Below are 22024 nucleotides of genomic sequence, written 5' to 3'. Positions count from 1 at the left end.
CATAAGGCGCAGGGAACATGAGTATCGGATGATGTTGTTGTTGTGGTCTTCGGTCCTGAGACTGGTTTGATGCAGCTCTCCATGCTACTCTATCTTGTGCAAGCTTCTTCATTTCCCAATACCTACTGCAACCTAAATCTTTCTGAATCTGCTTAGTGTATTCATTTCTCGGTCTCCTTCTATGATTTTTACCCTCCACGGTGCCCTCCAATACCAAATTGGTGATCCCCTGATGCCTCAGAACATGTCCTACCAACCGATCCCTTCTTCTAGTCCAATTGTGCCACAAACTCCTCTTCTCCCCAATTCTACTCAATATCTCCTCATTAGTTATGTGGTCTACCCATCTAATCTTCAACATCCTTCTGTAGCACCACAATTCGAAAGTTTCTATTCTCTTCTTGTCCAAACTATTTATCGTCCATGTTTCACTTCCATACATGGCTACCCTCCATACAAATACTTTCAGAAACGACTTCCTGACGCTTAAATCTATACTCGATGTTAACAAATTTCTCTTCTTCAGAAATGCTTTCTTTGCCATTGCCAGTGTACATTTTGTATCCTCTCTACTTCAACCATCATCAGTTATTTTGCTCCCCAAATAGCAAAACTGCTTTACTACTTTAAGTGTCTCATTTCCCAATCTAATTCCCTCAGCATCACCCGACTTAATTCAACTACATTCCATTATCCTCATTTTGCTTTTGCTGATGTTCATCTTATATCCTCCTTTCAAGACACTGTTCATTCCGTTCAACTGCTATTCCAAGTCCTTCATTGTCTCTGACAGAATTACAATGTCATTGGCGAACCTCAAAATTTTTATTTCTTCTCCATGGATTTCAATACCTACTGCAAATTTTTCTTTTGTTTCCTTTACTGCTTGCTCAATATACAGATTGAATAACATTGGGGAGAGGCTAAAAAATCCTGTCTTACTCCCTTCCCAACCACTGCTTCCCTTTCATGCCCCTTGACTCTAATAACTGCCATCTGGTTTCTGTACAAATTGTAAATAGCCTTTCACTCCCTGTATTTTATCCCTGCCACATTTAGAATTTGAAAGAGAGTATTCCAGTCAACACTATCAAAAGCTTTCTCTAAGTCTACAAATGCTAGGAACGTAGGTTTGCCTTTCCTTAATCTTTCTTCTAAGATAAGTTGTAAGGTCAGTATTGCCTCACATGTTCCAATATTTCTACAGAATCCAAACTGATCTTCCCCGAGGTCAGCTTCTACAAGTTTTTCCATTTGTCTGAAAAGATTTTGCATTAGTATTTTGCAGCTGTGACTTATTAAACTCATAGTTCGGTAATTTTCACATCTGTCAACACCTGCATTCTCTGGGATTGGAATTATTATATTCTTCTTGAAGTCTGAGGGTATTTCGCCTGTCTCATACATCTTTGTCACCAGATGGTAGAGTTTTGTCAGGACTGGCTCTCCCAAGGCTGTCAGTAGTTCTAATGGAATGTTGTCTACTCCAGGGGCCTTGTTTCGACTAAGGTCTTTCAGTGCTCTGTCAAACTTTTCATGCAGTATCATATCTCCCATTTCATCTTCATCTACATCCTCTTCCATTTCCGTAATATTGTCCTCAAGTACATCATCCTTGTATAGACCCTCTATATACTCCTTCCACCTTTCTGCTTTCCCTTCTTTGCTTAGAACTGGGTTTCCATCAAAGCTCTTGATATTCATGGAAGTGGTTTTCCTTTCTCCAAAGGTCTCTTTAATTTTCCTGTAGGCAGTATCTATCTTACCCCTCGTGAGTTAAGCCTCTACATCCTTACATTTGTCCTCTAACCATCCCTGCTTAGCCATTTTGCACTTCCTGTCGATCTCATTTTTGAGACGTTTGTATTCCTTTTTGCCTGCTTCATTTACTGCATTTTTATATTTTCTCCTTTCATCAATTTAATTCAATATTTCTTCTGTTACCCAAGGATTTCTACTAGCCCTCGTCTCTTTACCTGCTTGATCCTCTGCTGCCTTCACTACTTCATCCCTCAGAGCTACCCATTCTTCTCCTACTGTATTTCGTTCCCCCATTCGTGTCCATTGTTCCCTTATGCTCTCCCTGTTGAAACTATGTACAACCTCTGGTTTAGTCAGTTTATCCAGGTCCCATCTCCTTAAAGTATCGAGTAATGAGCAACAAAGAGTTTCAAGTTCCGTTTGGCTTGTAACTCCTCAACAGAATGAGTCATGGTTATGTACATAATGTCATTCATGTTAGACTTAGTTGCTTACGATCTCAGTGTAAACATGAGTAGATACTAGGAAGTGTTGAAGAAAGGTACAAATTTATAATTACACTTTTGCATGATCCAGACTTAGTATCTAATCATAAGCTAGGTTAGGTCTTAGTGATTCGGAATTTAATACATTTTTGATAAAAATACTTAATTAAATAGATGGTTTTGTAAATGTTCTTATGGAGAGGGGTTTTACTTTAAGCAGTTATTTCTTTTAGCATTTTCTGTGGACTAGTGGATACCAGGATTAGTTTTACCAGGATTAGTTTTCTATATCAAAGACTCACTTACCTGTTTCAAGAGTAACCAGGATGAGCAATTAGTAGTTGGACATGTAAAGTACTTAATGGGCAGTCTTATTTGTATATAGCAGACACATTCTTGATAACAAATTTAAAAGAGAATCAGAGGGTATGAAGAACATTAGTGTGTAAATAGAATTTTTCTTACCACAGGGGGATAGTGAGGTGTAACAGATTGTTTTGGCTTAAAGTGATATGTTATACTTTGATCTTCCAATCCAACAAATGACGTTCATGGTTTGTAAAAAGGAATGTTCTTGTTACTTTAGTGTACATTTTTGATCTGCCTTCTGTGCAGAGATTTTTTGTACTCTCTGTGCATGTACCGTGTGCTGGGGGGAACACAACATATCTGTGAAATGGGGTGATGGACAGTGATATTATGGTGTGTTAAGCCACTCCTGCAGTGAGTGATTAGTCCATGCCGCTGACATCCAGCCTAGGAAATACGCTCCAGTCCATGGAACTCCAAGGAGCCGGAGAGATTACTGCTGATGTCTCTATCTACATCTACATCTACATCCATACTCCGCAAGCCACGTGACGGTGTGTGGCGGAGGGTACCCTGAGTACCTCTTATCGGTTCTCCCTTCTATTCCAGTCTCGTATTGTTCGTGGAAAGAAAGATTGTCGGTATGCTTCTGTGTGGGCTCTAATCTCTCTGATTTTATCCTCATGGTCTCTTCGCGAGATATGCGTAGGAGGGAGCAATATACTGCTTGACTCTTCAGTGAAGGTATGTTCTCGAAACTTTAACAAAAGCCCGTACCGAGCTACTGAGCGTCTCTCCTGCAGAGTCTTCCACTGTAGTTTATCTATCATCTCCATAATGCTTTCGCGATTACTAAATGATCCTGTAACGAAGCGCGCTGCTCTTCATTGGATCTTCTCTATCTCTTCTATCAACCCTATCTGGTACGGATCCCACACCAGTGGGCAATATTCAAGCAATGGGCGAACAAGTGTACTGTAACCTACTTCCTTTGTTTTCGGATTGCATTTCCTTAGGATTCTTCCAATGAATCTCAGTCTGGCATCTGCTTTACCGACGATCAACTTTATATGATAATTCCATTTTAAATCACTCCTAATGCGTACTCCCAGATAATTTATGGAATTAACTGCTTCCAGTTGCTGACCTGCTATTTTGTAGCTAGATGATAAGGGATCTATCTTTCTATGTATTTGCAGCACATTACACTTGTCTACATTGAGATTCAATTGCCATTCCCTGCACCTTGCCTCAATTCGCTGCAGATCCTCCTGTATTTCAGTATAATTTTCCTTTGTTACAATCTCTTGATACACCACAACATCATCTGCAAAAAGCCTCAGTGAACTTCCGATGTTATCCACAAGGTCATTTATGTATACTGTGAGTAGCAACGGTCCTATGACACTCCCCTGCGGCACACCTGAAATCACTCTCACTTCGGAAGACTTCTCTCCATTGAGAATGACGTGCTGCATTCTGTTATCTAGGAACTCCTCAATCCAATCCCACTATTGGTCTGATAGTCCATATGCTCTTACTTTGTTCATTAAACGACTGTGGGGAACTGTATAGCGCGAGCTGGGTTTCACACAACCGTTTTTTTCGAAACCCAGGCTGATTCCTACAGAGTAGATTTCTAGTCTCCAGAAAAGTCATTATACTCTAACATAATACGTCTTCCAAAATTCTACAATTGATCGACATTAGAGATATAGGTCTATAGTTCTGCACATCTGTTCGACGTCCCTTCTTGAAAACGGGGATTACCTGTGCCCTTTTCCAATCCTTTGGAACGCTACCCTCTTCTGGAGAACTATGGTACACCGCTGCAAGAAGGGGGGCAAGTTCCTTCGCGTACTCTGTGTAAAATCGAACCAGTATCCCATCAGGTCCAGCGGCCTTTCCTCTTTTGAGCGATTTTAATTGTTTCTCTATCCCTCTGTCGTCTATTTCTATATCTACCATTTTGTTATCTGTACGACAATCTAGAGAAGGAACTACAGTGCAGTCTTCCTCTGTGAAACAGCTTTGGAAAAAGACATTTAGTATTTCAGCCTTTAGTCTGTCATCCTCTGTTTCAGTACCATTTTGGTCACAGAGTGTCTGGACATTTTGTTTTGATCCACCTACTGCTTTGACATAAGACCAAAATTTCTTAGGATTTTCTGCCAAGTCAGTACATAGAACTTTACTTTCGAATTCATTGAATGCCTCTCGCATAGCCCTCCTCACACTACATTTTGCTTTGCGTAATTTCTGTTTGTCTGCAAGGCTTTGGCTATGTTTATGTTTGTTGTGAAGTTCCCTTTGCTTCCGCATCAGTTTTCTAACTCGGTTGTTGTACCACGGTGGCTCTTTTCCATCTCTTAGCATCTTGCTTGGCACATACTCATCTAACGCATATTGTACGATGGTTTTGAACTTTGTCCAGTGATCCTCAACACTATCTGTACTTGAGACAAAACTTTTGTGTTGAGCCATCAGGTACTCTATAATCTGCTTTTTGTCACTTTTGCTAAACAGAAAAATCTTCCTACCTTTTTTAATATTTCTATTTATGGCTGGAATAATCGATACCGTAACCGCTTTGTGATCGCTGATTCCCTGTTCTGCGTTAACTGTTTCAAATAGTTCGGGTCTGTTTGTCACCAGAAGGTCTAATATGTTATCACCACGGGTCGGTTCTCTGTTTCACAGCTCAAGGTAGTTTTCAGATAAAGCACTTAAAAATATTTCACTGGATTCTTTGTCCCTGCCACCCGTTATGAACGTTTGAGTCTCCCAGTCTATATCTGGCAAATTAAAATCTCCACCCAGAACTATAACATGGTGGGGAAATCTACTCGAAATATTTTCCAAATTATCCTTCAGCTGCTCAGCCACAACAGCTGCTGAGCCTGGGGGCCTATAGAGACATCCAATTACCATGTCTGAGCCTGCTTTAACCATGACCTTCACCCAAATCATTTCACATTTTGGATCTCTATGAAGTGAAGTCGGACACTTGACAGCTCTGATGTACAAGAGATATTGTAACTGCTCATGCTGCATAACTTGGAGTTAACAGTAGCTGTAACATGTGATGCAAACCTACACATTGTAATGAAAGTTTAATATATGTATTGCAAAGAAAAAAAAGTTGGAGATCATTAAACAGTAGCTGGTATTCCAAGTGACTTTTCACGCTGACACAGGCATCATAATGGAGAACAGGAAGCCAAGATATCCAGGCAATTATTACTTCTGCAACTGGGTTCAAGGGTAAAATTGAGAATACAAGGCAGCCATGAATTATACATGTAAACTGACCACAAAATATTCAAATATGGTTGTCAAAGAGGCGAATGTCTACAAGGTTTAAGTGGCATAAATTTACATATTGAGGAACGTAACTTAAAAAAAGGCAATAACCTTTTATAAGAAATAAATTAAAACCTCACACCCATGATGAACCCATACAATGAAGCAGTATTCACTGAATGTGAAGTAAACCACAGGGCACCAGAAGAGCTACTTGTTTGCCAAGGTAAACCTGTTATCAACTGGAAGTTTGCTTGGAACATGACAGTGCTTTACTAGGAATGTCTCTCCTGGAGGCGACACACCTTTACCTCCTTGCGGTCTTTAAACTGACTTACCAAGCAAATTGTGAGTGGAATTACAGTTTAACATGGACTCTGGACCACAGTGCATTGGCAACTGCAACACTGTCAGGTGCGAAAGAAGTGATAAGTAACACGAAAAGTCCAAGACTGAACTGAGGACTGATCCATTTAACCACTGAGCCAACGTTGCAGAAAATTTGACAAAAGAGGAAGTCATTCCCCTATCCGTGACTCCACTTTGATCTGTTTTTATGCCATGTATTTAAAAGACAACACTTTATAGTAAAGAAAAGACTTCATGCAATCCCAGTAATATGTACTAAAATTCTTGTGTAATGGCATCAGATGTTAGTCAAGCCTGGATGAAACATGATTTGTGGAAACTACAGGGTTATTACAAATGATTGAAGCGATTTCACAGCTCTACAATAACTTTATTATTTGAGATACTTTCACAATGCTTTGCACACACATACAAAAACTCAAAAAGTTTTTTTAGGCATTCACAAATGTTCGATATGTATCCCTTTAGTGATTCGACAGACATCAAGCCGATAATCAAGTTCCTCCCACACTCGGCGCAGCATGTCCCCATCAATGAGTTCGAAAGCACTGTTGATGCGAGCTCACAGTTCTGGCACGTTTCTTGGCAGAGGAGGTTTAAACACTGAATCTTTCACATAACCCCACAGAAAGAAATTGCATGGGGTTAAGTCGGGAGAGCGTGGAGGCCACGATGTGAATTGCTGATCATGATCTCCACCACGGCCGATCCATCGGTTTTCCAATCTCCTGTTTAAGAAATGCCGAACATCATGATGGAAGTGCGGTGGAGCACCATCCTGTTGAAAGATGAAGTCGGCGCTGTCGGTCTCCAGTTGTGGCATGAGCCAATTTTCCAGCATGTCCAGATACACGTGTCCTGTAACGTTTTTTTCACAGAAGAAAAAGGGGCCGTAAACTTTAAAAGCGTGGACTGCACAAAACACGTTAACTTTTGGTGAATTGCGAATTTGCTGCACGAATGCGTGAGGATTCTCTACTGCCCAGATTTGCACATTGTGGCTGTTCACTTCACCATTAAGAAAAAATGTTGCTTCATCACTGAAAACAAGTTTCGCACTGAACGCATCCTCTTCCATGAGCTGTTGCAACCGCCCCGAAAATTCAAAGCGTTTGACTTTGTCATCGGGTGTCAGGGCTTGTAGCAATTGTAAACGGTAAGGCTTCTGCTTTAGCCTTTTCCGTAAGATTTTCCAAACCGTCGGCTGTGGTACGTTTAGCTCCCTGCTTGCTTTATTCGTCGACTTCCGTGGGCTACGCGTGAAACTTGCCTGCACGCGTTCAACCGTTTCTTCGCTCACTGCAGGCCGACCTGTTGATTTCCCCTTACAGAGGCATCCAGAAGCTTTAAACTGTGCCTACCATCGCCGAATGGAGTTAGCAGTTGGTGGATCTTTGTTGATCTTCGTCCTGAAGTGTCGTTGTACTGTTATGACTGACTGATGTGAGTGCATTTCAAGCACGACATACGCTTTCTCGGCTCCTGTCGCCATTTTGTCTCACTGCGCTCTTGAGCGCTCTGGCGGCAGAAACCTGAAGTGCGGCTTCAGTCGAACAAAACTTTATGAGTTTTTCTACGTATCTGTAGTGTGTCGTGACCATATGTCAATGAATGGAGCTACAGTGAATTTATGAAATCGCTTCAATCATTTGTAATAGCCCTGTACATGGGTGCTAATAACATGACCACAAGAATCATCAAGACCACTGGTGATTCCATATCAAGTGATGTAGGGATGTGATCATTCATTCTCTCATCCATTCACTGGGTTTCACAGACCCCACTGAGAAGGACAGCTTTCAGAGATGTGGAATGAGCTACATATAGATTAACAAAAGGCAAACAAATGATACAAACTTAATCTGTGTACAATAATAACAATAAAATATTACTATATTGCTTAATGCTATTCATGCTTATGTACAGACTAAATTAAATCATGTAAACTAGAAAGAAAATTGCTGATTCCTCAGTTATGCTAAATAGCTACTGTTCATCTCTTATCAGTAGCTTCATATTTGCTTCATATTTATTTGATTACAATGGTGTTTTTCACAGAAAATACACACCTGCTCCTTTAAATACTGGTTCCTGGTTACAGTACATTACTACTTGTCAAGCAGCTTTACAATGACCACTACTATTTGTCATGTAGTTAATGGAACTCGGAATTTAGATATTTATGTTATTTTTAGAAAGATTGGCTAACAAGCTATGTTTTTAACTTTCTTTTGAACAGGTTGGAATTCCCAATTTCTTGCTTTATGTCAGATGGAATCTTGTTGTATAACTTTCCTAAAGAGTACATAGCTCTGTTCTGCATTTTCGGCTCGGACCAATTGCACATTTTCTTGAAGATTTGCTTTGTTTCACTTTTCCTTTTTCCTGACCTCTATAGTTATCCAAGTTTAAGATGACATAAACTTGTCAATATTTTTACTATGCTACTATTACATAGCATTTTTGTATCCATAACTATGGTTACTTACTTTGAGTCTTGCTGTGCCCATGAGATTGTGCGTTTGGGTGTCTATGTGATTGTATGTGTATTATTCCTGAAAAAGAGCTAGTGCTTGTAAGCAAGTGTGAATGCTGTTTTTTGTTATGTGTCACTGTGCTCCACACATCAATGCACTACAGATGACTGATTGCCTTTCCCTTATTTTATGTATTCTTCCAGCAAGTAATTTCCATTGCTGTTATCCTTACTTTCTTTAACGCAGTTTGTACTTTCTTTCCCTGCTATCATTTCTGACAGAGCTGCTGTAACACTTTAATTAAGTGGTGATAAATAGCAATAGCTCTTCATCATATCTAAAGAAATGAATATTCACACACGTATTAGATGAATTATAAAATTGTGAGATCAACTGTTGAAAAGTACTCTCCTTCAGGAGACATGTCAGTACTTCCAATAGACACTTGTAAAAGTACATACAATGCCCTAACTTTCGAAACCAACTTCCTTGGCATAATGAGAGGGATAGATGAGGCACGATTAAAAAGGAAGGTAAATTGAAGGGGGATTAATGCTTTCAGCTGCAGCAGGACATTAAGTGGAACCAGCGTCGATGAGCGAAAATATGTACCGGACTAGGATTCAAACCGCAGATCTCCTGCTTACTAGGCAAGTGTGGTAACCACTGCGCCATCCCGGACACAGTCTTATCGCAACTGCATGGACTATCTCAGTACACCTCACGACCAATCCACACTCCCACCGAGTGCCACCTATCCGCAGTCCCTGTCCATTATACTCATGTTTGCTACTTAGAGATTCACACAGGAGGTCAAACGTATTTGTATATTCGCACTGAAGAAAGTGGATCCATTGCCCAGCCAGGCTTATCAACTGTTCGAGTGCACGGTGTCTGTTCCTTCAAAAGAACAGAACCCACACAGATCCCACAGCTGTGAAACACTATATGTAAATTGATGGGCTACCAGCAGCAACAGGACATTAAGCGGAATCAGCGGTGATGAGCAAAAATGTGTTGTATAACTTTACAGAAGAGCACATAGCTCCACTCTGCATTTTCGGCTTTGACCAAGTCCACTGGGATTTTAACCTGGGATCTCCTGCTTATTACACAGATGCAGTAACCACTACGCCATCCGGGACAGAACGTTATCACAACTACATTAACTATCTCGGTATGCCTCAAGGCTGATCCACACTCCCACTGAGCACCACCTATCCCCAGGCCCTGTCCATTATATTCCTGGTCCCGGGTTTGAGTCCCAGTCCAGTACACATTTTCTCTCTTCGCCGTTGATACAACTTAACGTCCTGCTGCAGCTGATAGCAGTGACCTCCCTTCAATTTACATATAGTGTTTCGCAGCAGTGGGATCTGTGTGGGGTCTGTTCTTTCAAAGCAACAGACACCTTTCATTCGAGTAAAATGGAAGGGCAGATAACTCAAATGTATTGTTTTATGGTATGACGAATAATGTGGATTAAATGGAGCATATAAGAAAAGTTACAAATTTTTACATGTAACATGGAGAAATGTACATGCACCTGAACAGGCGTTTTACTCGCACTGTGAACTGAAGAAGGGAAGTCATATGCTACCTACCAAATCAGATAAAGAATTAACACACAGTGTGCAATGATTCCTTCAAAACATAAGGCAAATAATTTGTGAAGAAGAATAAATAATACAGCAAATGAACATGAGTACTACATGAAAAATCAACTTTCAATAGAGGATAGAGGTTCTATATCACATAATAATTATAATTACACAGTTACAGAATTGCAGCTACTCTCTAAGACTTATAAAGGAGGAATATGAAATGTCGAAGAATATAATGTGCTATCAACTGAATCAGGTAAGAGAGTGATGATTGATTTAGTCATAACCATAATTGTTTATTAAGGCAAATCACTAGCGAAAAAAGATAAATAATGTATCAAATGAACACATGTACAGAAAATGCGTATGTTCAACAGAAAACAGTGTTTCTATGTGGCATAGTTACAACACCACATAGTTCAAGTGTGCAGTTATATTGCACTTAACACAATAGCAAATGCTTTCCCAGTATAATCAAATGTAGAAAAAATTAAATGTGGAAGAGTAACAGAAGTCTGACACTCACAATTAAGTTATCAACACATGAGAAGAAATGACTAAATGAAAAGAGAGCCTAAACAGGAGTACAACAATAAGACAATATAGAAAATGCATAAATTTCTTGTATAACCTGTCTAATTTATAAATGTCACACAGAAAAATACTGGGCGGGTAAGGGAGGGGGAAGAGAAGACGTTGATTTAAATGTGTAGTATGAGTACATGACACTACGTAACTAATACATGCTACAAAAGCCATATTCATAAGTATGTTTGAGACCTTCAGAATGTCAGTGTTCCATTAAATTGATGCATTTCCAAGAAAGATTCACAGTATTGGCATACAATATATTCTATGTTTCCACATTTTAAAGGTGTGTAGTTTCCAGAAGTGGTGAAATGGTCCTCACTGCCATCCTCCCGTCATCATATATTCAGTCACCATCTCACATGAAGCTGAAATGGGAGCATGTCTGTGCAATGATTTTTTTTTTTTTTTTTATTGTATCAAAAATAACATTAACTCGAGAGAACTACAAATTATGAGACAGAATTTCTTCTGACTCCTTACTGCCTTTAATGCTCACAGTTGGAGACTCTTTTCAGTATATCCACATTCATGATTTGGTGCAAGCAAATTAGGCACACAGGGACTTCTGTTAAAAACGAAAGCTGATGTGGATGCCTAACGACAGCTGCTACCAAATAAAATTAACTTGATGTTCAAAGAATGATTGAAAACGATGCTACATAAAAGTACATTCTCTGTGGTCTTAGGGCTGGATTGATTTTCACCAAGACTGGCCATGAATCTTCATGTCAAGAAGGTTTGGAGTCACTGGATATTATACCATTTAACACAACAACATACACTCAGTGTGTGGATATCTTTGGGCAGATATTTTATAAGTTAAGTTTGGGCAAGTTAGTAAAATATAATTTTATCTATAATGGGTATTGTTGAACTCTGTGACTGTTCCTCTAAAGAGTAAAGTTGAAGAAAATCCACTACCACTCACACCTGAAAGTGGTTTACTTAAAACAAAACTAGTTTCATGCTAATGTCCATCTTCAGCTGATTACATTGAGTCTCATATTTTATAAATTCATTGCTGGAGGTTACTGTTGAACATACAAAGGCGAACATTGTGAGTTTGTGGTGAGGGAACCAACATAAGCTGAAAATTAACATGATCATACATTTTATACATCATTTTGTTTTTTAATTCAGAGTTGCTATTGTTGTTGTCTTCAATCCTGAGACTGGTTTGATGCAGCTCTCCATGCTACTCTATCCTGTGCAAGCTTCTTCATCTCCCAGTACCTACTGCAACCTACATCTTTCTGAATCTGCTTAGTGTATTCATCTCTTGGTCTCCCTCTTCAATTTTTACCCTCCACGCTGCCCTCCAATACCAAATTGCTGATCCCTCGATGTCTCAGAACATGTCCTACCAACCGATCCCTTCTTCTAGTCAAGTTGTGCCACAAGCTCCTCTTCTCCCTAATTCTATTCAATACCTCCTCATTAGTTATGTGATCTATCCATCTATTCTTCAACATTCTTCTGTAGCACCACATTTTGAAAGCTTCTATTCTCTTCTTGTCCAAACTATTTGTCGTCCATGTTTCACTTCCATACATGGCTACCCTCCATACAAATACTTTCAGAAATGACTTCCTGACATTTAAATCTGTACTTGATGTTAACAAATTTTTCTTCTTCAGAAACGCGTTCCTTGCCATTGCCAGTCTACATTTTATATCCTCTCTACTTCAACCATCATCAGTTATTTTGCTCCCCAAATAGCAAAATTCCTTTACTACTTTAAGTGTCTCATTTCCTAATCTAATTTCCTCAGCATCACCTGACTTAATTCGACTACATTCCATTATCCTCGTTTTGCTTTTGTTGACGTTCATCTTATACCCTCCTTTCAAGACACTGTCCATTCCGTTCAGCTGCTCTTCCAAGTCCTTTGCTGTCTCTGACAGAATTACAATGTCATCGGCGAACCTCAAAGTTTTTATTTCTTCTCCATGGATTTTAATACCTACTCTGAACTTTTCTTTTGTTCCCTTTACTGCTTGCTCAATATACAGATTGAATAACATTGGGGAGAGGCTAAAAAATCCTGTCTTACTCCCTTCCCAACCACTGCTTCCCTTTCATGCCTTGTCTGAAAAGATTTTGCGTTAGTATTTTGCAGCTGTGACTTATTAAACTCATAGTTCGGTAATTTTCACATCTGTCAACACCTGCATTCTCTGGGATTGGAATTATTATATTCTTCTTGAAGTCTGAGGGTATTTCGCCTGTCTCATACATCTTTGTCACCAGATGGTAGAGTTTTGTCAGGACTGGCTCTCCCAAGGCTGTCAGTAGTTCTAATGGAATGTTGTCTACTCCAGGGGCCTTGTTTCGACTAAGGTCTTTCAGTGCTCTGTCAAACTTTTCACGCAGTATCATATCTCCCATTTCATCTTCATCTACATCCCCTTCCATTTCCGTAATATTGTCCTCAAGTACATCATCCTTGTATAGACCCTCTATATACTCCTTCCACCTTTCTGCTTTCCCTTCTTTGCTTAGAACTGGGTTTCCATCAAAGCTCTTGATATTCATGGAAGTGGTTTTCCTTTCTCCAAAGGTCTCTTTAATTTTCCTGTAGGCAGTATCTATCTTACCCCTCGTGAGTTAAGCCTCTACATCCTTACATTTGTCCTCTAACCATCCCTGCTTAGCCATTTTGCACTTCCTGTCGATCTCATTTTTGAGACTTTTGTATTCCTTTTTGCCTGCTTCATTTACTGTATTTTTATATTTTCTCCTTTCATCAATTAAATTCAATATTTCTTCTGTTACCCAAGGGTTTCAGAGTAGTCACATAAATTAATGAATCTATAGTGTACATTTGTCAGAAAGCAGTATTGGACTTTATTTAATCATTTAGTTCATAAGCTTTACTGATTCTTCTGATATGTCTGAATGCCTATCAACTAAATAAGAAAAATTAACTTTTCCTTCAGTTTGACACAATCAATTGTTACTTGAAATAAAATGGAACTTACTTATCAGCAGATGAAACAATTGCATCGAAGACCTTTTGGGTAAGAGCTATAAGGTTCCTCCGATTTTCTTCAATATCTTCAGTGGAGTCCAATCTGTGACAAAAGAGGAAATGTTTAACAAATGAGAGCCATTAAATGCATTTTCTATTGATAACACCTCTAGTTTATGTGAAAAAAACAACTGCATTTAAGAGACATAGCTATAGCTATAGTATAAATGATAACATTTTAATCTAATGAGGTATTGTAAGTAAATAATTTTTATTATAGTTTCCTGCTTTACATCCAATAAGCCATGTGCTATCACTTCTTGTAATCAGATTTATACCATTTCTCTCTGTTGTCTAATCTATGGTAATGGCAGCAACTGAATACTAACAACTACTTACCATCTAAACTACTTATCATATGCAAAGCCACTTGCCAAATATTGGAGCTTGCTACAACAATTGTAAGTGTTTCTACAAATATTGGGACAATTTTATCTTCAGAATGTTTCTAATGAGAAGTGGGAGAATAACAAGCATCTTATCATCTTTTTCACTAATATTAAAATTGCAAATAACATCATATTTAAATCCTCACATGTTTTTTCTATTGTTTGCACATTTTGTACACTAAACGACAGCAGTAATGTACACTTATAGTGGGATTCCCATCATGCACTGTCCTACAGTGACTGTCTTGACATGGTATGCATTATGACCTTAATCCCTGAAACATTTTTAACTATTTCAACAAAAAACTTCATTCTTTATCCATTCAGGCTAAATTCATAATCTGGTATCCTGGCCCGGAGATTTTGAAAGCATGCTGGAGAGCCCAAAACTTGATGATGACCACTAGAAAACACTGTTGTACCTGGTAGTAACATCTGTGCAACACCAGCTTTGTGATGCCACAGGGTCTTGCTCACTTTACTGACCACTTAGCGCTTACAACTGCACTGTAAAGCTAGCTGTGCCATGTCCCTGCCTTCAGTTGTGCATCCATTGAACTGTCATACACAACTTTGGTATTTTTTCAAAGTTTGTTATGTATTAGGTTTTGATATTCGATTATTATAAGGATTTTGTTATTCTGCCATGCGTCTCCACTGTCCATTTTGCTTTTCTTGTTTTCCTCCTGTCGACATTCAGTGAACTGGTGTTGATGACCACTGACCAGTTTGTCTAGCTGCAGCAAGATCCTTCATAGCTCCTGAATTCTGCCGAATCTTGGTCACCATAACTGGAAATAAGGTAAATGGTTACCCATGGACACCCAGCTTATGCAACACAGGGAACAGTAACAGCTGCTTCAGCAGCAGCAACAATGGAAGCAAACTGAGTTGCTCCATCAGGAAATTCAGCTATTGAAGGATCAGTTGCACCCAATAGAGGCAGTCGTATCTTTGCTGATACAGAGCCACCCACCCACATTTCTGCCTTTTAACAATGACAAAGAGGTCTGTGACCATATTAACAAGTGGCTGAATAAGCACATCACTGGCTTTGGGGTCTCTCAATGACGTTCTCTAATGGTTGCTTTTCCTTTCTTGAGCTTCTCTGGAGACATTTTTCTTACTGAAGAAGTTGGCTTCACTGCCAAATCCAGTTCCACTCACATTTGAGGAAATGTGCACATTGCTTTCGAATTATTATTCACAATAATTCCATGTGGTCACATCACGACACAGATTTCATCAATATCACGAGGAAAATGGTTAGTCTTATCACACCCTGGCTGATTTACAAGTACTGTGTCACCGATGCAATTTTAATTGTTCGAACAGAGCAGCCATAAGTGCTTATTCTGACTCTTTACTTTGAGACATAGTGATCCAGTTGGCTCCCGATCTAGAGGTATGCACTGCAGCTCTCAAACTACACAACCATCCTTTGGGGAATATTTTGAAAATCATGCACTCTTTTGGCATGCTCATTGAATGATGGCTATGGTTTCCGTCATTCAGTTAACTAGCACTGTGACGAGAGAAGAAATCTTAACAGGCCTTTGCCTTCTCAGTATATTCCACATATCAAATATACACAGAAAGATGCAAAATATTATTTCACAACTTGGGGTCATGTTATAGTTGAAGTTAAAAGTAACGAACTGTAGTCAGTTTTAACTCTAAATTAACAGACTAATTCTGTTTTATTCACACATGTCAACTACCGTTGTGTCCATTACAAAACTACAGCTGCTTTAGGACAGAACAAAGTTTTAAGACAATAGAGACAAGAAAGCAACTTACCTTGCAGGATCTACTTCAAAACTTTGACTTGTATCTTCCAATAATGGCCTTATCAAAGGCTCCAAAAGTGTCTGTAGATAATTAGCTCCATATATTTTGAAACAAAATGCCATGATTTTGCTTCCAAGAGAATTCCCACGAAAAAGAGTCTGCATACAATCAGACACTTCAACTTCTCTGTAGAACATATTCCATAGCAATGGTGACAGTAAGTGCTTTGCATCAAATAATGTAACAAATACTCTAGCCAGTTCGTCCTGAAATATGCCATAAAATGATTCATATAACAAAATTACATCTTTATAAATACAAATTTTTTATATATTCCTGACATGGTCAGTCTGGGGGCAATGTACAGTAACTGAAGAAAACTTCACAAGCCAAGATCATTAAGAAAACATTTTATTGGATGATTGATTTTGACACAGCTATCCTGTCATTATCAGATATTATGTTTTTGAATTTTTATAACATATTATTCATCAGTGCTACAAGTCTCTTCAAACTGCATATGCTCTTTCCTCTACAATGAAGATCACTACACATCAGCATGTCAAATGTAAAAGTATTATGTATGAACATAAACATGACTATCTGCACCAATCGTAAATGTCTATGTTTACTACCGGCTGATTGTCAGCTGTGAAGTGCATACAAAATGTGAAGAGACTTGCGATGCTGATGAACAATATGTTGCAAAAATTCAAAAGCAAAGGAGACTGCATTACACAATATCTGCTACATATTTTATGTTGGTACATAAAATTGACAATTGTATCCTAAATCAAATAGAATTACTAACTTTCTTAAATCTGGTGCTTCTTCGTCTGGCGAAAGACAGAACAGGAAAGAGGGAGAGGGGGAGGGGCAAAGAAAACAGAAGTTCATCAGGATTGGGCACAGATTCACAACTGTATCATACAAGAAACAGCACAACAGGACTAAAAGAATATCACAATAACATTAACAATAACTGACAAGTTTGAAAATAAAATGTATCAGAGAGGGATGCCAGTGTGTAGGAAATAAAAGAAGAAGAGGAGGGAAAGAGGAATTTGCATCAGACACTGATGGTGACTGGGGGTAAAAAAGAGAAAATAAAGTAAAGTTAAAATCAGGTTGGCGTAAGAACCAACCACATTCTGTAGAGTGTGCCTCCATTTACACAGTTCTGTGGTACTAGTGCTGGAAGATGAGTCCAACTTGTCCCATGTAGTGAAGCAGTCACCAATATTACAGCTATTGTGCTGCACAGCACTTTTTGTGATATTTTGGTGCACATAGGGTACAATATCTTCCTCACTCCCCCCCCCCCCCCCCCCCCCCCACCCCCTGTATAAAAAGTAATCAGAATTATTATTTTTCTCTGAAATGACTCTATTGACAGAGGTACTTAAAGTTACACACTTTCAATATAATTGTCCCCATTATTTATAACATTTGGCCAAAAATCCAAAGGCATCACCACATACCACATGCACATATGTTTCTGTTGATGTCCCATACAGACCACCCTATGGCACGGATAATGTCATCTTTGACATTGTACTGGATCCCTCTCAGTGGTTCTTTCACTTTGGCAAAGAGATCGTAATCACAGAGACCCGTGTCGGGTGAATATGGCGGATGTTCCAGACTCTCCCATTGGCAGCAGCAGTAGAGGTCCTAGGACAGTAGCAGCAGCGTCACATTGAGTACTGTCATGCAGAATAATGAGGTGCTGTTCCATGAAATGTCATTGCTTTCACCTGAGTGCTGGATGAAGGTGGTGTTCCAGGAATGTGCAGGAGTAAGCAGTGTCTACTGTCACCCTTGGTGATATAGCATGATGCAGTATTGTCCCCATCAATGAACATCATCTTCACAGCAACTGATGTAGCACGCACTTCCTGTATACAAGGAGAACCGGGATGCCTCCATTCATTGGACTGGCATTTCAAGTTTCGTCGATAGTGATGATGCAGCAAAGAAAGTCATTACCTTCCCTTTGGTATCGGCACAACAAATCCTGTGCAATGGAATGGCAGTGCCACTGTTGCTCCTCAGTCTTTTCATGGGGTATCCAACATGCAGCAATCTGGGTGTGCTCCACAATGTCATGCAGAATGTGGAGCACAGTTTTGTGGCATATTCCAACTTCTGCTGCCAACTCACGTCAGTCCAGCGGTGATCAATGTCCGTGAAGGAAGCACGGAGTTGAACAGTATTGTCCTCCGTGTGGGGTCGTCCTGTGCGGGGGTGATCCTTCACAGCATCTGTGCCTAATCTGAATGCTCTAAACCATCATACAACTGTGCTGCATGGCAATACTGCATCACCACATGCTTCACGCAGTCCTTAGAAACATTCTTGCGTGTTCCAAACTCGTGCCACTTCAGTTTTGAGCCAAGAACATTGCTCTATCTTTCTAAACATGATTTTAGGGTGATTGTGCTGTTGCTAAGACATTCAACGATCTACACACTGCAGTAGACTGATAATCACTGTACAAACTCATCTCACAGGCCTTCGTTATGTCAACACAAACCTCTGGCAAGAGTCAAACTGGTAATCCAGATAACTAAACTTGTCTTTCTTCATTATATTAAAAGTGGCCTTGGTGTCCTCAGACATTATGTCTTCAAGTATAGGATACAATGAAATGCTTCTGTACTACCCAAAAGAAACATCAGTTGAAACTGTTATTATGTTTTATCGATCTAAGCTTATTGATGATTTATATTTAGAATTTCCACAGTGACAGTACAGAAGAGAATAGTTCCCTAGTATTAAATTGAATGCTATGTAGAACTGGATCTCTGATCCCCATGGTGGTCTACACTGCCACCAACCACCTCAGTCACTTAGAAAGAAAATCTGCAGTTTACATGAAGTATAAGTACCCCAAAGCAAAAGTTTCAGTTGTATGCTTTCTTAAATCCTGAAAGCTGTCTACATAACCAAGCTGTACATATTTTTTATTTTATTATTCATATTCGGTGAGAGCACATCAAAACATGACTGATCCACCTACGAAAACATCACCAGTATTATGCAAATGTTTACTTCTTTGTTTGTGCTAAATTGAGACAAGAATTAAGAATACCATAAATAAAGATGAAAGAATGGAAACATTGCCTTGAGACTATGCTTTCATAAGTTTTTGATTTTTATGATCTTCTCCATATGATCTATGTGGGCAACAGGAATCTACTTGGTCTTTTGTATTTGCAGTAGAAGCGTACACAACATAGGGTTTCAGTAGAAAATGGTCACCAAACATATTGGGAATGTGTGTGAGGAACCTTGCTATAAACTTATAATAAATAAATAGCATTCCTTTTGTTCTGATACTCATTATGAAGATAAATTAAGTGGTGATATTTGTTTTGTTTATGCTAAATGTGCTTCTGACAGCGCTATGCAATAGAAAGAGTCTGCAGCAGTATCCTGATTGCACTGTTCACCTGTGTCTAGCAGTGTCACCTAGTATATAAAACTGGGAATGCATTCACCACGTCTGTTACGCAGTGGACTTCATAGAATGCCTTACAGGTCTACTCTTTGGAACTGGTTGCACAGCTACATACTTTTTACACAACGACAAGTTTTCCGAACTGACTGACAGGGTAACCATGGTCAGTGCCTTCTCTTCAGCAGCTGCCAATTTATTCATTGAGAAATTCAAAGCAGAAATATTGAAAACATCAAGGAACAAAACCCCATGGTTCAAATGGCTCTGAGCACTATGGGACTCAACAGCTGGGGTCATCAGTCCTCAAGACGTACAACTACTTAAACCTAACTAACCTAAGGACATCTTACACATCCATGCCCGAGGCAGGATTCGGACCTGCGACTGTAGCAGCAGCACGGTTACGGACTGAAACACCTAGAACCGCTCGGCCACAGCGGCTGGCAAAACAACATGTTTCTTCAGGTATGAGGAACACAAGTTTCTGATTGGGTCCCTTGGCAGGAATGGTCTCAAAGAGATTTTAAAATACCTAGACCCAAGTCACCTGAAAGTAACATTTATCATGGAACTGGAACAGGATGGTCAGCTATCATTCTTAGATGTGCAGTCAAACAGTAAGTATGTGGTTTGTTGGCCATGGTGTATATCACAAACCAAAACACACTGATTTGTATCTAGAGGCAAGAGCTGTCATCGCCCAACACAAAAGAATGGGTTCTAAGCATCCTGGTCCAAAGGGCACACTCATTATCAGATGAAGACAGCTTGACTGTCAGAGAAGAAACGTCCACATACAATGCTCTACATAAATGGACACACTGCCAAGCAGACTGAGGAGGCCACTCACCCAGACACTTGACCACTTGACAAGGGAGCAGAACAAGATAAACATAAGGCTGCGGCTTATTTTCCCAATGCAGGATCTATCTCTGCCAAAAACAGCAGGAAACTGAGAAAATACAACTCATGTATGTGTTCTGTCCTCCAGCCATGATCACAGCACTACTGTGGAATGATACAGATGACCTTGGTTTATGAAAGCCAAGAATGTATAGTATAAGTGCCAATGTGGCATGTCATATATTGGACAAACTACAAGAACTGTTGACACCAGATGCCAAAATCAACACTGCCACACACATTTGCAACAAGTAACCAAGTCAGCCATCAAACACTGCTTGGAACTTGATCATTCCATGAGCTATGAGGATACGAGAATGCTGACCCAAATGGCCAGAAATTGGGACAGCATTGTGTGGGAGTCCATTGACATTTGACTAATAGAAAACCTAATCAATTGGGACAAAGGCTATTAGCTGAGTAAAGCTTGCCGTCCTGCACTGTATCTTTTAAAAACACAACAAATGCAAATCTCATCAGCACAGAAGCCTCAAGCATCCTGCCAGGTGGACTGGCCTGGAAACAAATTGTCCATGGATAACCCAAATGACAACAAACCGCAAACAGAAAGCGACCTGATAGTTTGGACCGAAAAAAGAATATTCAAGGTTTGTGCCTGCAGGCATAAATTACATTCAGAACATTACATGATGCAGACACCTGAGGGCGACACTTGCAGCAGAGGACCACAGACGGTGTGTGAAGGCTGCAGGAGTAGACCACAGGCAGAGCATTGGACAGCATGGACACTTGAGGACAGTGCCTGTGGGAATAAACCACAGAGAGAGCATGAAGACAGAGAGTACAAATTATGGACACACTCCATCCAACGACTAGTCTCGGGCAGCACCTGATGAAGGCAATGAGTCATGTCACTGAAATATCATGCAAGGAAGACTACAGTATCCAAGACTAAACCTGACAACTCAAGAATGTCTGCAAATAACCATAAAGCATGAAAAATTGCAATATTAATGAATGTAAGGAATTCTGTGGAAATAGAAAAATGACATATTGGTGTGTAAAAACAAAACAGATATCCTGTCCAGTGTGTGCATGTGCAGCATTCACACATGTAATTATTTTTATTTCTATCTTTGTTCATAAAAATAATATTTATGAAGGAAGTGTTTTTAATTCACACAAAATGTGTTTATCTAGAGATTATTATATAATATTTAAAGAAATGAATAAGCATTTTAATGCAGAAACTTGGATTTAAGATCACTAAGAGCATAAAAATGTGGGAGACACACACAATATTAATTAAATGAGATAAAACAAAAGGCATCTATCACAAAAACATTTCTTAAGAATTGAAGCAGAAACTCTTTGCATGTGAAGGGTGCAAAAAAACTTACTGTTGAAATCAGTCACTATACAAACAGAATGAAAGTGAGACAGAAACAAAAACAACCATTTGTACTAAAAGAAGTGAAGACGCTCCACTGAGTAAAGACAGTCGCACATACATACATACATATATACATACTTGTTCCATAGATCATGAATATGACATTTTGTAATGATGTGGAATGTGTCACTTTA

At 39.3% G+C, this 22024-nt stretch overlaps 1 protein-coding gene across 3 annotated transcripts in view; it reads right to left on the bottom strand.

The window, feature by feature from the left end:
- Positions 1–22024, bottom strand: part of LOC124795984 (neurofibromin) — a 489110-nt gene that overhangs the window by 289620 nt on the left and 177466 nt on the right. For all 3 annotated transcript variants that reach the window (XM_047260068.1, XM_047260083.1, XM_047260076.1), the window contains 2 exons: positions 16120–16376; positions 13881–13973 (listed from right to left, as the gene is read on the bottom strand). In XM_047260068.1, the coding sequence (XP_047116024.1) occupies positions 13881–13973; positions 16120–16376 (350 nt within the window). The remainder of the gene's footprint in view (positions 1–13880; positions 13974–16119; positions 16377–22024) is intronic.

Source organism: Schistocerca piceifrons, chromosome 1 (assembly GCF_021461385.2).
Source record: "Schistocerca piceifrons isolate TAMUIC-IGC-003096 chromosome 1, iqSchPice1.1, whole genome shotgun sequence".
Lineage (NCBI taxonomy): Eukaryota > Metazoa > Arthropoda > Insecta > Orthoptera > Acrididae > Schistocerca > Schistocerca piceifrons.
The sequence above is the reverse complement of the archived record's forward strand: the minus strand, read 5'-3'. Positions and strand labels throughout refer to the sequence as shown.